Raw genomic sequence first — 13,052 nt, forward strand, 5'->3', positions numbered from 1 at the left:
GCTTCTCCTGCAGTTGGTGAGCCGTCAACTTTATTTGCCCGCTGTCTTTCCAACTCAAACTGAGAATCAGCCCCCCTGCTGGACCCTCAGCCTGGTAACGGAGAGTCTGAGTGTTTATGTGAGGACTTCATTCTTCTGCTGCTTGTCCACATGGGCTGCCCTGGATTGGGCTCTGCACCGCTGTGTGGATGAGGGGAAAAGACGCTCTCCTGATCTACTGATCTGTTTAATTATCTGTTTTTATTGATTACTCCCAAGATCTTCACATCACTATCTGGTCAAACCTAAATCATCACAGGCTGAACATCAGTAAGTCATTACCATGCATTTCTTTATATACATGTTGCTTGTTCTGTGCAGACCTGAACTAAAGTGAGTGAGCACAACAGTGTAAATGGATTCACTCTGTTACAACACAGTCAACTTCTAACCTCTTCAACATTACCTCTCAAGCCCACCTACCAGTCAAAGAGCCTACATCATCTACTGAAGATTTACCGCTCACAGAAATAATGGAGGGTTTCAAAAACTGTTAAAGGACTATTTCACCATCTCAGATGACTCTGCGCTGCAGTTTATAGGAGAGAGAGGCTTGGACAAATCATTCTCTGGTAAATTAACGGTGTATGATTATACTCTTACTGATGTTATCTGGAAATGTTCAGCCTATTCCAGGGCCTACCACCTCCATGCAGGCTCTCAACTCCATCAGATCTTAAAAAGAGAACTGGTCTTGGTTTTATACATTTAAAAGTTAGAAGTCTTGTCCCCAAGATGGATACGATCAGAATCTGGGAAAATACAACAAATGCTGATATAATGGTTCTTTCAGAAACTTGGCTGAAAACATCCGTAACAGTTGACTGAATTTTTATTGATGGTTACAAAGTGTACAGAACTGATAGAGCAGGTAAAGGAGGAGGGGTTGCCGTATTTGTTAAATCAAAGTTTATTAGCTCAGTCTCCCTGTCAGTCACTAAACCCAAAGAGTTTGAGATCCTGATTATTAAAGTGGGTGTGTCTAAGAACTCTTACATCACTGCGGTTGGCTGCTACAGACCCCCATCTGTGTCAAAAGAGGCTTTCAATTCCATATCAGGTATTCTACACGATTTAAATCAGCGGTTTTCAAAGTGTGAGGTGGGCCTCCCCTGGGGGGCGCCACAGAGCCATAAACTAGAAAAAAGGTGATTTGCTTTGCGAACCTCTGCTGTGCATGGAGCAAAATGGATAGACTTATAGTTACTATAAGGACTATGCTATAGAGCAGTGTTACTCAACCAAAGAGCCAAATAGTTGACAAGTACCTTTGCAAAAGCCACAATCTAAGAGGTGAAAAGTGGCAAAAACAGCTAGAATTAGCAATAAAAATAGGTTAAAGGTGGCAAAAGTTTCAAAAAGCAGAAAAAAATGGGGGAAAAGGGGCAAAAATGGGGAGAATAAGTGGAAAAATGGTCAGAAAGTAGCAGAAATGGGTGAGAAGTGACAAAAAAAATAGTGGAAAGTGACTTAAATGGGCAAAAAAGCAGTCAAGAGTCCCAAAAATGGGTAAAAAGGAGGAAACAAGTGGTTTGTAATGGCAAAGCGTAGTTTAAACGGATATGAAGTGGAAAAAAATGTGAAAAAGGGCAAAAAATTGGATAAAAGTGGCAAAAAGACATCGCAAAAATGAGCAATGAATTGAAAGAAAAGGATATTTAATGATGAAAGGTAGTTTAAATGGCCAAAAAGGTTAAAAAGGGCAAAAAGGGGATAAAAGTGGAAAAAATGGGGAAAAAGAGGCAAAAAGAAGTTGTAAAATAGCCAAAAAAAAATGAAAAGGGGTATTTGTTGGCATTAGAACTGAATAAGAGGGAAAGGCTGATGTTTAAGGACATTTGCAAACCAAAATATCCAAAATACATTAATGTTAAAATGTTCAAAGATTAGACATAAATACTTGAAATGTTGTTTAATTTATTTTTTTCAATTTGAATCCTTTTTGAGGGTGGGGGTCCACTGTATGACTAGGGGAGGCTCACTCTCACACACTTTGAAAAACCCTGATTTAAATGATTCTGAATTCATCCTTATGGGGGATTTAAACTGGGACTGGCTCTCCTGGACCTCAGACTGTTTTAAAGAATTGTGTGACTCTTTAAACCTTGTTCAACTCATTACTTCACCAACAAGGCCAAATCTTAAGTCAGGAAATGAATCCATCTTGACCTAATTATAACAAAAGCATCTCATAAATACTCCTCAGCTGGCATATTCTGTAATGATGTTCGTGATCACTGTGTTAGAAATACAAAAATTCCCAAGGCAAAACCACGTTTCATCTTTAAAAGGCGATTTAAAAATTTGAAGTGCAGGCCGTACAATAGTGATCTTAGCAGAACCACTCTAATTCCTGAGGTTGAGTTGGCGTGGGATCACTTTCACTCAGCTTTCCTTGTTATTTCCAACAAGCATGTTCCAGTTTAAGATGTTCAGGGTGAGTGGCAGGAAAACCCTGGTTCTCAGAAAGTCTATCAGAGCTAATTCATCTAAGAAACAAATACTGGGCACAAGCTAGATTCACAAACCCCTCTGCAGGTTGGATTAAATTAAAACCTTAAGAAACAAGCAGAAATCTGAGTTTTATTTAAAGTCAGTCACAGAAAACTGAAACAATCCATCAAGGTTCTGGAAAACAAATCCTTGTCAAATTCTGATGTGTTTCCAGCCTCCCGACAATATTCTGGTTGACTCAGTTGAATTAAAGGACAAAGTTGCTATTGTGGATCAGTTTAATAAACACTATCAGAGCAGGGTCGATGTCTGACAGCACGTATGTAAACACCTCTGACCCATGGTCTTCATCCCTATGACTGATACCAGCCTAGATTTAAGACTGAAGTTCACAAAGCTCTAAAACACATGGATCACAAAAATCTGCAGGTCCAGATAATCTGGATCCTTATCTCTTAAAGATAGCTGCAGACATTATTGCTGAGCCTACTGCGTATATTTTCAACTTAAGTCTTCAAACGAACATTATACCTACAGTTTGGAGAGCTGCATGTGTTCTTCCCTTACGTAGAGACCCTCTGATTTAAACAACTATCATCATGTCCAAACTGTCAGTTCTAGCGAGACTCTGAGGTTGATTCACAGTTGAAACCATTTTTGTCTGATAAAAACATTTCATGTGAGTATCAGTCTGGCTTTAGAAGCGGTCATAGTACTACCACGCTGCCATGGCTGGGACAAATGATCTCATTGGTGCCTTGGACAGAAAGCAGCTGTGTGCCGCCTTATTTGTAGATCTTTCAAAAGCGTTTGATCCAGTCGATCATGAACTTCCTCTAGATAAACTCAGGTGTGCTGGCTTTGGTTCCATGGCTCTTAAATGGTTTAAAAACTACTTAGCAGGTAGGACTCAGTCTGTCCAATCAGAGAGCCACGATTCAGACTGAAGATAACTAAAGGTGAGCCCATTATGGCTCCTATCTTATTTTCTGTTTTAATAAATGATGTTGGTAAAGACGTTCAAGCTAAATTGCATTTATATGCAGATGATACAGTCATCTATACCAGGGTTCATCAAGAACATCTGCACAAGGGCCAGACTTAGTCTCAACAGAAACTCTGGGGGCCGGACTTTCAAATACACAAAAATTAAGGAAATATTTTGGTCTGGTTGAAATATTATTGCAGCAGTATTTGAATTTTCCTTTAAACTAAAGGACATGTTTAGTCACCACCAGTGAGATCTATCTCTATTATCTAGAACACAGCAGGCCACAAGGAGACAGGCCTGACATTAGGATTGGCCAGACCTCTCTAATTGTCATTTAGCACCAATATAAACCAATTTTGACATTTTAACCCCTTTTTGATACTTTTTGCCTCTTTAACCCAATTTTTGCATGATTTTGACCCCTTTTAAACCACGTTTCCTGCATGTTTTATCTGCTTTGAGCCACTCTATTATCAATTTTTGCCACTTTTCTTCAGTTTTTGCCACTTTTTAACCCCTTTTCTTTACTTTCTCGCACTATTTTTTCTTATTTGTAACCAATTTTTGATACCTTTTGCCTCTTTTTTCCTCCTTTACCATTTTTGACACATTTTAACCTCTCTTCACAACTTTTTTTTTTTGCCAATTTTTGCAACACTTCTTCCAACCTTAACCATTTTTTAAATATCGACTAATTTTGACAGTAAATTTCAGTAAAACAGATCAAATGTTCAGTCATTCTAAAACTATTTCAGTGTTAATTGTTTGTGGGGTGGATTTAACAGCTGCACACATTTAAAGCAAAAGGATACTCTTAAAATCTTCTTTTCTGAATATAATGATCTTTCGGGGGCCGGACAGGAAGCTTTGGGGGGCCTGATGTGGCCCCCGGGCCACCAGTTGATGATCAGTGATCTATACATTTGCTCCCTCTGCAGCACAGGCGATTGAAGGACTTCAGACTATATTTCAGCTCTTACAGAGCACTTAGGAGGGTCTAAAACGGTCTTTAAATGCCCATAAAACAAAGTTTATGATTTTATCAGAGGCAAAGCTTTGACAATTTAAAAATCTCTGTCTGATGGTGCATTGATTGAAAGGGTGTCCTCTTATAAATATTTGGGTTTCATTTAATGTACATATTTCTAATCTAATTAAGAAAGTTAAATTGAAGATCGGCATTTACTTTAGCAACAAATCGTGCTTCACATTCTCTGCATCACTTTTAACTCATTTTTGCCACCTTTTGCCCATGTTTACCATCTCCATGATCCCCCAGTTGGCTGGGCCCCAGAAAGCTCTCCCCTTTATCTCCCCTTACAGGCCACCTTGACTGTAAAATTATTTAAAAGTCCATTTTGTATTGCTTTAAATGTGGTGTGCCTTGAAAACCACTGCTCTGTATGCATGCAGCCTCCTCCTCCTTAAAGAGACTCGACTCAGTGTGTCATGCTTCTCTTGGTTTCATTTTGAATGAAAAATCTCTCTCTCACCACTGCACTCTTTCTGATCTGGATGGTTGGACATCACTGAGCATTCATAGACAACAACATTAGTATATGTTCATCTATAAAGCTCTGCTAGGTAAACTCCCAGAATGCCTCAGCAGCCTTCTCTCTGTCAGCTCTAGTAGTTACTATCTGCGAACCTCCAGGTGGTTGCTTCTAAATGTCCCCATTTTGACGGATCTGGGCAAAACGGCGTTCTCCTGTCATGCACCAAGGTCATGGAATATCCTTCAAAAATCTCTCAAATTTAAAACACTCATATCCTTTAATGATTTATCATACAGAATGCAGTAAAGGAGGAATGCCACTGTTTTTCTTGAGAGGCTACTTTCTCTGAAAAGCTGTTACTCTGTTTTAATGTTTAAATGTTTCTCTGGTCATCTATGGATCATGTATCTGTACCTGTTTTATATCACTTTTGACTTTGTATGGCTGCTACCTTGGCCAGGTCTCTCTTGTAAAAGATATTTCAAATCTCAATGGGACTTCCTGGTTAGATAAAGGTTAAATAAAAAAAATAAAATAAAATAAAAATGTCTGCTGTGGTATTTAAACGGATCTAAAGATGCATTTATGTGCCTCTACACCAGATGGCAGTGTATATCTGCTGTATGAACGTCCCACTATCAGGAGAATCCTTGCTCATGAAGCCATTACAGGTTTTAAAGTCATTAAGAGCTAATTACAGCTCCTAAAATACTTGTTCCCTCAGACGTGAGTCCTGCAGGTGTTTGTTTCTTCCTTGTTGCTTCATCAGCTCTTTCTCAACTTCAGCTTCTTCAGCCATTAAGGAGATTTTCTGGAGTTTAAACTCACTCAAAGTTGCAGATGCTTGGATTTTTTTTGTGTTTGTCTTTTTGCTCATTACACTGCAGGCAGAGCTGGTAATAATGTGCAGAGGGTAGAGAGCTGAGCAGAGCAGGGGATGATGGGAAATGTCCTGGAATTAAAGCCATCCATCTCAGGGCGACAGCAGGCAGCATGTGGTGATGTCACTGCTCTCAGGTAAACACAACAAAGATGTACTGTTTGCGGGCATGTATTGGGGGGGGGACACAGACATGCTCATTAGAGAGTTGTTTCTGCATTTCAGCAGCACAGAGAAGTGTTTGACGCTGGGTTGTCTCAACACCAGAGTTATTCACCTCCACTAGGAAAATGATTGTTGGACAGTGGAAGTACAGTGACAGTGGGTCAAGAGGCAGGGCTGGGAGGATTTTCACCTTGGAAAAAGCACCTTTACCTGAAATATTCCAGAGATACTGCTATCACATGCAAGGCATGAACATAAAGCTCAGTGACGTTGACCTCTGACCTACAACCTCAATAATCTGTGTAATCAGTTTCTTGACTAAGAGTTGACCTCTGCAGTGGTTTTTGGCCTTGGAACTCTCCCATGATGCCATTGTTGCCCAGTCTCTTTCTGATTGTTGAGTCATGAACTCTGACCTTACCTGAGTCAGCGGGGCCTGCCGGTCTTTAGATGTTGTTCTGGGTTCTTCTAGGACCTCCTGAATGAGTTGTCCATGTTCTCTTGGAGTCATGTTGGTAGGCCGGCACTCCTGGGAAGCTTCACCATTGTTCACAGTTTTCTCTGTTTGTGGATAATGGCTCTCAGTGTGGTTGTCTGGAGTCCCACAATGTTAGAAATGGCTGGCCACTCTCAAGAAGGTTCACCACTGTTGTTGATACCCACAATATTTCCCTGACATCGACTGTTCTTGTTTGGCTACTTTTGGAAAAATGGGTGGAACTGGCCAGGAAGTTGCCAACTATGGTCTACTATTTGGCAATAATGGAGGGTATAAGACCCCAACACCCCCAGCTTCACCAACAGTCCATCCTCTGCCTTTGATGATGTTCTCATCAAAGCTTTTGAAACATTCTGTACCTTTGAGGATCTTCAGATGCTGTTCTGAGTTCATTTGGGACCTTCTAGGGGTCATTTTGGTAGACCGACCACTCCTGGGAAGGTTCATCACTGTTTACAGTTTTCCCCTGTTGTGGATAATGGCTCTCAGAGTGGTTGGCTGGAGTCCCAAAGCCTTAGAAATGTCTTTGTAACCCTTTCCAGACTGACTGATGCCAGTGACTTTGTTTCCCATCTGGCGCCATGATGTGTTGGAGGTCTTTAAGCCTTCTTCACTCTGTCAGCTTAAGGCAGCTGAGCTCATTAACACTGTTAAATAGGCTCTCAATGTTCAGATGGTTCCTGCAGGAAAACTGTTGCAAACTATTTGAATTACACATGCACTTCCAATATTATCATTCATCAACATAACAGGGACTGTGCTGTTTTAAAACCCATAGTATGGACATGAGTGGAGACTAGACAACCTTCCTCGGACCCCCCCCCCCCCCCCGTTTTGGAGCCGTCTGTTTATCAGCGGTAACGTCTCTAATGGAGAGAGTCATTAAGAAAACGATCTCATTATTCAGCTTTAATTAGAAAATTAATCAGCAGTTTATATCGGGCTCAGCAGAGCAGATGAAAGCCTTCACACTCAGCTCACATTTTCTTGTTTATTCAAAGTTTATTCCAAGTCTCTGCCAACAGGATAAAGCAGGGGTCTCCAACTCAGTCACAGCAGGGGCCGGATTCTGGATCCAGGTCTGACCTGAGGGCCTAACAGGGTCAACATTTAACCGTAACTGTCTACCTCATTTTCACCAGTAGCAAAATGTGAACAAAACAGCACTGATGATAAATCATTTGGAAATTCAAAAAAGTAAAAATGATGAGTTTAAAGGCTCAAATCTGACATAAAACTAACAACTTATTAGTTCAAAGATCAGAACACGATATAAAAAACAGAAAAATAATGTTTTTAAAGAGGAAATATATGAGGAGAAAGCAGAAATCATACGTTTAAAAGGTCAAAATATGAGATCAAATTTGAAATCATGAGTTTTAAAGTCAATTATGTCTTAAAGTGTTAAATTATGGGTCTGATCGGTCAAAATATGGGATTAAAAAGCCAAAATGAGGAGTTGGAAATGTTAAATATGAGCTAGAATTCAAAATGATGACTTGAAAAGTTAAAATGATGACCTAAATTCAAAGTTGGGAGTGTAAAAGGTCAAAATATGATATAAAAAGTAAAAAATATTGATTTAAATGTTCAAAATATAGAACAAAATTTGGAATCATGTGTTTAAATTCAAAATATGGGATTAAAAGTCAAAGTAATGAGCTGAAAAGGACAAAATATGACTTAAAATTTAAAATTGGGAATCAAAACAAAAAAAAAGTGACATATAAAGTCCAAATTATGAGTTAAAAAGGCCAAAGCATGAAATGAAAAGTCAAAATTATAAGTTTGAGTCGTAATCTTGAGATGCAAAATTGAAAATATGAAATAAAACACAATCTTGACTTTTTATCTAGTTATTCTTACTCTTGACTTTTTCAGATGTTTATGGCTTAACAGGATATTTTCAATCATCAAGGTTAAGTTTACATTTTTATACTGGAGGAAATGGTGGGTCAGTTAGAATACAAACATGATCTGATCTCTTGGGCCAGATATAATCATTCCAGGGGCCTGATTTGGCCCCCAGGCCTTGAGTTTGACACCTGTGGGCTAAAGTGTCCCAGTATGCCTGATTACAACTTTGAACCCAACTCTGCAGCTACGTTCAGGTGTTTTCTCTACAGTCTTGTAGCTGTTGTTAGCCAGGACAGCGGCTAACACACCAGCTCACCTAAACCATCAACTCCTGGGAATCTTGTCCTTCCACATCTATTTTTAATCAGTATTCCTGGCTACCATTACACCATAAAGATTAAAGAACAACTCAGGGACAAGCTTATTGAAAATTCTAAGCCAGAGGATGGATACAAAAACATCTCCAAGTCTCTGAACATCCCCCAGAGTTCAGTTAAACCCATCATGAAGAAATGAAGGAATATGTCACATGTGTAAATCTGCCTAGATCAGACCGTCCTCACAAACTGAGTGGGCGTGCAAGAAGGAGACTAGTGAGAGAGGACACCAAGACACCTATGACTACTCTGAAGGAGCTCCAAGCTTCAGCAGCTGAGATGGAGAGACTCTGCAGACAACAACTGTTGGCCGGGTTCTTCACCAGTCAGAGCTTTATGGGAGAGTGGCAAAGAGAAAGACACTGTTGATTCAATCTGGACTAGAGTTCACCAGAAGGACTGTGGGAGACTCCATGGTCAAGAGGGAGAAAGTTTTCTGGTCTGATGAGACCATGAGACATCACCACAAACACACCATCCCCACTGTGGAGCATGGTGCTGGCAGCATCATGCTGTGGGGATGCTTCTCAGCAGTCTGTAAAGTTAGAGGGGGAAAATAAACTCTGGAGGACAATCTGATTCAGTCTGAGATCTGTGAGACAATGAGCCGAAGCATCCAGAGAAAGCTGCAGAGAAATGGTTTAAAGACAACGAGGGGAACGTCCTGGGGCGGCCGGGTCAAAGACCAGACCTCAGAGAGGATTAGTGGGTGGTCCCTGTGCAACCTGACACTGCTTGAGCAGTTCAGCTCAGTCACTAATTTAGATCACATATTTTTATGTATTTTTATCACTTTGTAGAAATCTGTTTTCACCTTGACATTAAAAAGTGTTTATGTTGTTAACAAAGAGTCAAAAAAGCCAAATTATATTGGCCATGATTGATTTATAAAACCAATAAAAGGGTGAAACATCCACAAGATGGTGAAAACTTTAAACAGCTACTGTAAACCAAACCTCACTACCGCCTTTTCTCTTTAAACGATGCTGATTGGTCCGCTCGTTCTCCAACCAGGAACGAGCGAATCATCTTGAAGCTTTGATGGATCTGTCTGATGACAGGCATGGAATCTAGACCAGGGGCTCTCAACCTTGGGGTCGGGACCCCATTGGGGGTCGTGTGACACTTAGGGGGACTCCAGATGCCTTAAAAAATAAGAACATTTTTGAATTACACTGTTGCCACTTTGCTTAATTCTAACGCATTTCTTTCAAATTAAATCCCATTTTTGTCCATTTTAAACCCTTTCCACCACTTTTTTTCTGCCTGTTTTTGCTACTTTTAAACCAAATCTTGCCATTCTGCACCTATTTTGATTCTGTTGACACATTATTGCCACTATTAACCCATTTTACCACTTTTTATGCCACATGTCACAATTAAAGATCCCCATTTTTGCCAGTTTCTGACTATTTCTGCCCCAGCTAACCTTTTATTGCCAGTTTATTTAAATTTTCATTCTATTTCATCAAATTTCCACTTTTTTTTGCCACTTTAACACCATGTCTGCCACTTTTTACTCCTCTTTTTCCACTTAATATGCCTATTTTGCCACTGTAACCCATTTTTTGCTTATTTTTTGCCACTTTAATTTTTGGCATTTCTAACCCATTCCTGCTACTTTCAAATGTATTTTCACCACCTTTCCCACTATTTTTTGCCATTATTTACCCATTTTAGCTGTTTTTAATGTATTTTAATTTGATGTAAGGATTTTGCTGGCCCCCAGTCTAGCTGGGCCCCAGAGAGCTCTCCCATTTCCCCCCTAATGGGCGGCCTCGTCTGCACATGACTGTTCTTAAATGTTCACGGCTGTGTTCAGCCACCTTCAGGTACTGTGGGGGTCCCAGGTCTCTAGCACCTTTATTTTGGGGGTCATGGGCTGAAAAGGTTGAGATCTACTGGTCTAGACAGTCCATTGGCTGACTTCAGAGGGAACTGATCAGATTAAGAGGTCAGAGATTTATGTGGAAAACCTCCCCGGCCCTCAGACGCAGACCCAGTGATACTCATCGTGTGGCTCTTTTGTGATTATTTGTGGCTCTTTAATGTCTTAATTTTCAATACTTTTCCCCTAGAAAATCTCTAAAAGGGGAAACGTTTTGCCACTGTTGCCATTTTTCACCCATTTAAGCTATCTTTTGCCATTAAACACTCCTTTTTTCCCTATTTTTTTGTTCATTTTTGAAAGCTCTATTTGTCACCCATTACCCATTTTTTGCCTTTCTTATCCCATTTTTGCCTCTTTTTTTTGCCATTTTTCACCCATTTAAGCTACCTCTTGCCATTAAAACCCCTTTTATCCTATTTTTTGCCCATTTTTGCAACTTCTTTTAGTCACCCATTCCCCATTTTTGCCTTTTTGTTCCCTTTTTTTGCCACTTTTTGTCCAAATAAGCTGCCTTTTGCCATTAAATACCCCCTTTGATCTTAGTTTTTGCCCATTTTTGCAGCTTCTTTTTGCCACTTTTATACCATTTTTGCCTTTTTTTCTTAACATTTTTGCCACTTTTCATCCAAATCAGCTACCTCTTGACATTAAATACCACTTGTTTCCTTTTTTTCCAACATTTTTGCCTCTTCTTCTTGCCACTTTTTTCCCATTTTAGCCCTTTTTCACAATTTATTTTGCCCCATTTTGCCCATATAAGCTTCTTTTTGCCATAAAATACCACTTGTTACCTTTTTTTGCCCATTTTGACCAATCTTGACTGCTTTTTGACCATTTTAGTTGCTTTTCACTCATTTTTTCCCAGGTTTTTGTCACTTCTGAACCATTTTTTGCCACCTGTAACTCCTTTTTTGTCACTTCTCACCCATTTTTGTTACTTTCTGACCATTTTTCCACTTTTTCTCCCCATTTTCATGCCTTTTTGCTGCATTTTGACCATTTTTGCCACCTGTAACTCTTTTTTTTGCCACTTTTCACCACGTAGATTGTGGCTCTTGCAAAAATATTTTTTAGTATTTTGGCTCTTTGGTTGAGCAGGGTTAAGTAACACTGCTCTAACCCTAACCCTAACCCTCTGGACCCGCAGAGAGTTAGGGTTAGGGCTGTTTGTGTCTGTGAGGGTTAGGGTTACAGTTAGGGTTAGGGTTAGGGTTGTCTGTGTCTGTGAGGGTTAGGGTTAGGGTTAGGGGGTTAGGGGGTTAGGGTTAGGGTTGTCTGTGAGGCCGTAGCTCTCCTGGCTGTAGCTCTGCTGTTATTGCAGTGAGTTTATCATGAGCTGAAGTTGAACTTAAAGTCTTTAGTTTTATTCCTCCAGAGGAAACTTAGACCCGCTTTAATCTGAAGCTAAAACCAACCTGAAGATGAACGTCTACAGACACTAACAGTCTCAGTTCTCCTCTACACACAGCTGCTAAAAATACCGGGTTTGTTTTTCCTCCTCAGAAGAATCTGTTCAGTCTTTCTCTCTCTTTTTTTTTGGTGAAAACAAACTTTCAAAAAAAAAAAAGAAAACTCCATCAGAGTGAAGCGTGAAGTTTCATCCTCTTTCTTTCTCCTCCAGAGTTTGGCTGTTTTCATGTCAGAGCTGCAGCGTTTCCTGTCAGTCGCCTGAGATTCTCGGAGACCTCGTCTCCTCCTTCAGATATTCTGCAGGAATGATGAGAAAGCCAACACGTCTAATTAAAGGCAGTGCAGAAGAGAAACAATGGGAGGAATTCACAAGGTAAAGTCAACAGAGAAGGGAAAATACGGTGGGGAGTGTTTGTATCTGTCAGTGGTTAAACTGTGCATCTGCAGCGACCTAGAGGTGACGGAACTGAGTAAATAGAAAATATCTGCACTGGTGGAGACGCCATGAGCACAGGAAGATAAGAGAAATAACCAAGACTTGGTTTAGACTCTAGGATTAAAACAAAACAGTCCAAACCCGAAACTTAAAGTGAGAAATCCTTTCAGAACAGCGATATATAATTGATGAAATTCAGATTCAGGGCATAAAAAGTCAAAAGTTGAAAGTAAAAACAAAAGTAGAGAATAACAGTGGAGCTTGAAGACAGTCAGCGTTATTGTCAGCCCACAAACATCCAGCCAGTTTTACTTCTGGGCTAAATAAAACTGTTCAGAGTAAACGCTGCTATATTTTATTAATATGAGTCTGGGGAGTCAGAGTCTTTTTCAGCTGGATTTACATTTGAGCTCCCCGTCCCGTCCTCAGTGTGGCGTCCCAGGAAAATACCCAGGAATCAGTCTGTCAGCCAGAGCGTCCTTCATAGCGCCGTGGAATAAATGTGACCAGGAGGGTTCTGGGTGTGATGGCCCCAGGTTTCAGAGAAACAGAAATGT

The 13,052-nt window shown here is 40.1% G+C and overlaps 1 protein-coding gene across 1 annotated transcript in view; it reads left to right on the forward strand.

The window, feature by feature from the left end:
• Window positions 1-231: 231 nt before the first annotated feature.
• The window catches only part of LOC121515359 (neuronal acetylcholine receptor subunit alpha-7), a 74,732-nt gene continuing 61,911 nt past the window's right edge, over window positions 232-13,052 (forward strand). Inside the window, exons 1-2 of the mRNA XM_041796073.1 lie at window positions 232-309; window positions 12,271-12,432. Of these exons, the coding sequence (XP_041652007.1) occupies window positions 12,415-12,432 (18 nt within the window). The 5' untranslated portion in view covers window positions 232-309; window positions 12,271-12,414. The remainder of the gene's footprint in view (window positions 310-12,270; window positions 12,433-13,052) is intronic.

The sequence above is a fragment of the Cheilinus undulatus genome, linkage group 9 (genome assembly GCF_018320785.1).
Source record: "Cheilinus undulatus linkage group 9, ASM1832078v1, whole genome shotgun sequence".
Taxonomy (NCBI): Eukaryota; Metazoa; Chordata; class Actinopteri; order Labriformes; family Labridae; genus Cheilinus; species Cheilinus undulatus.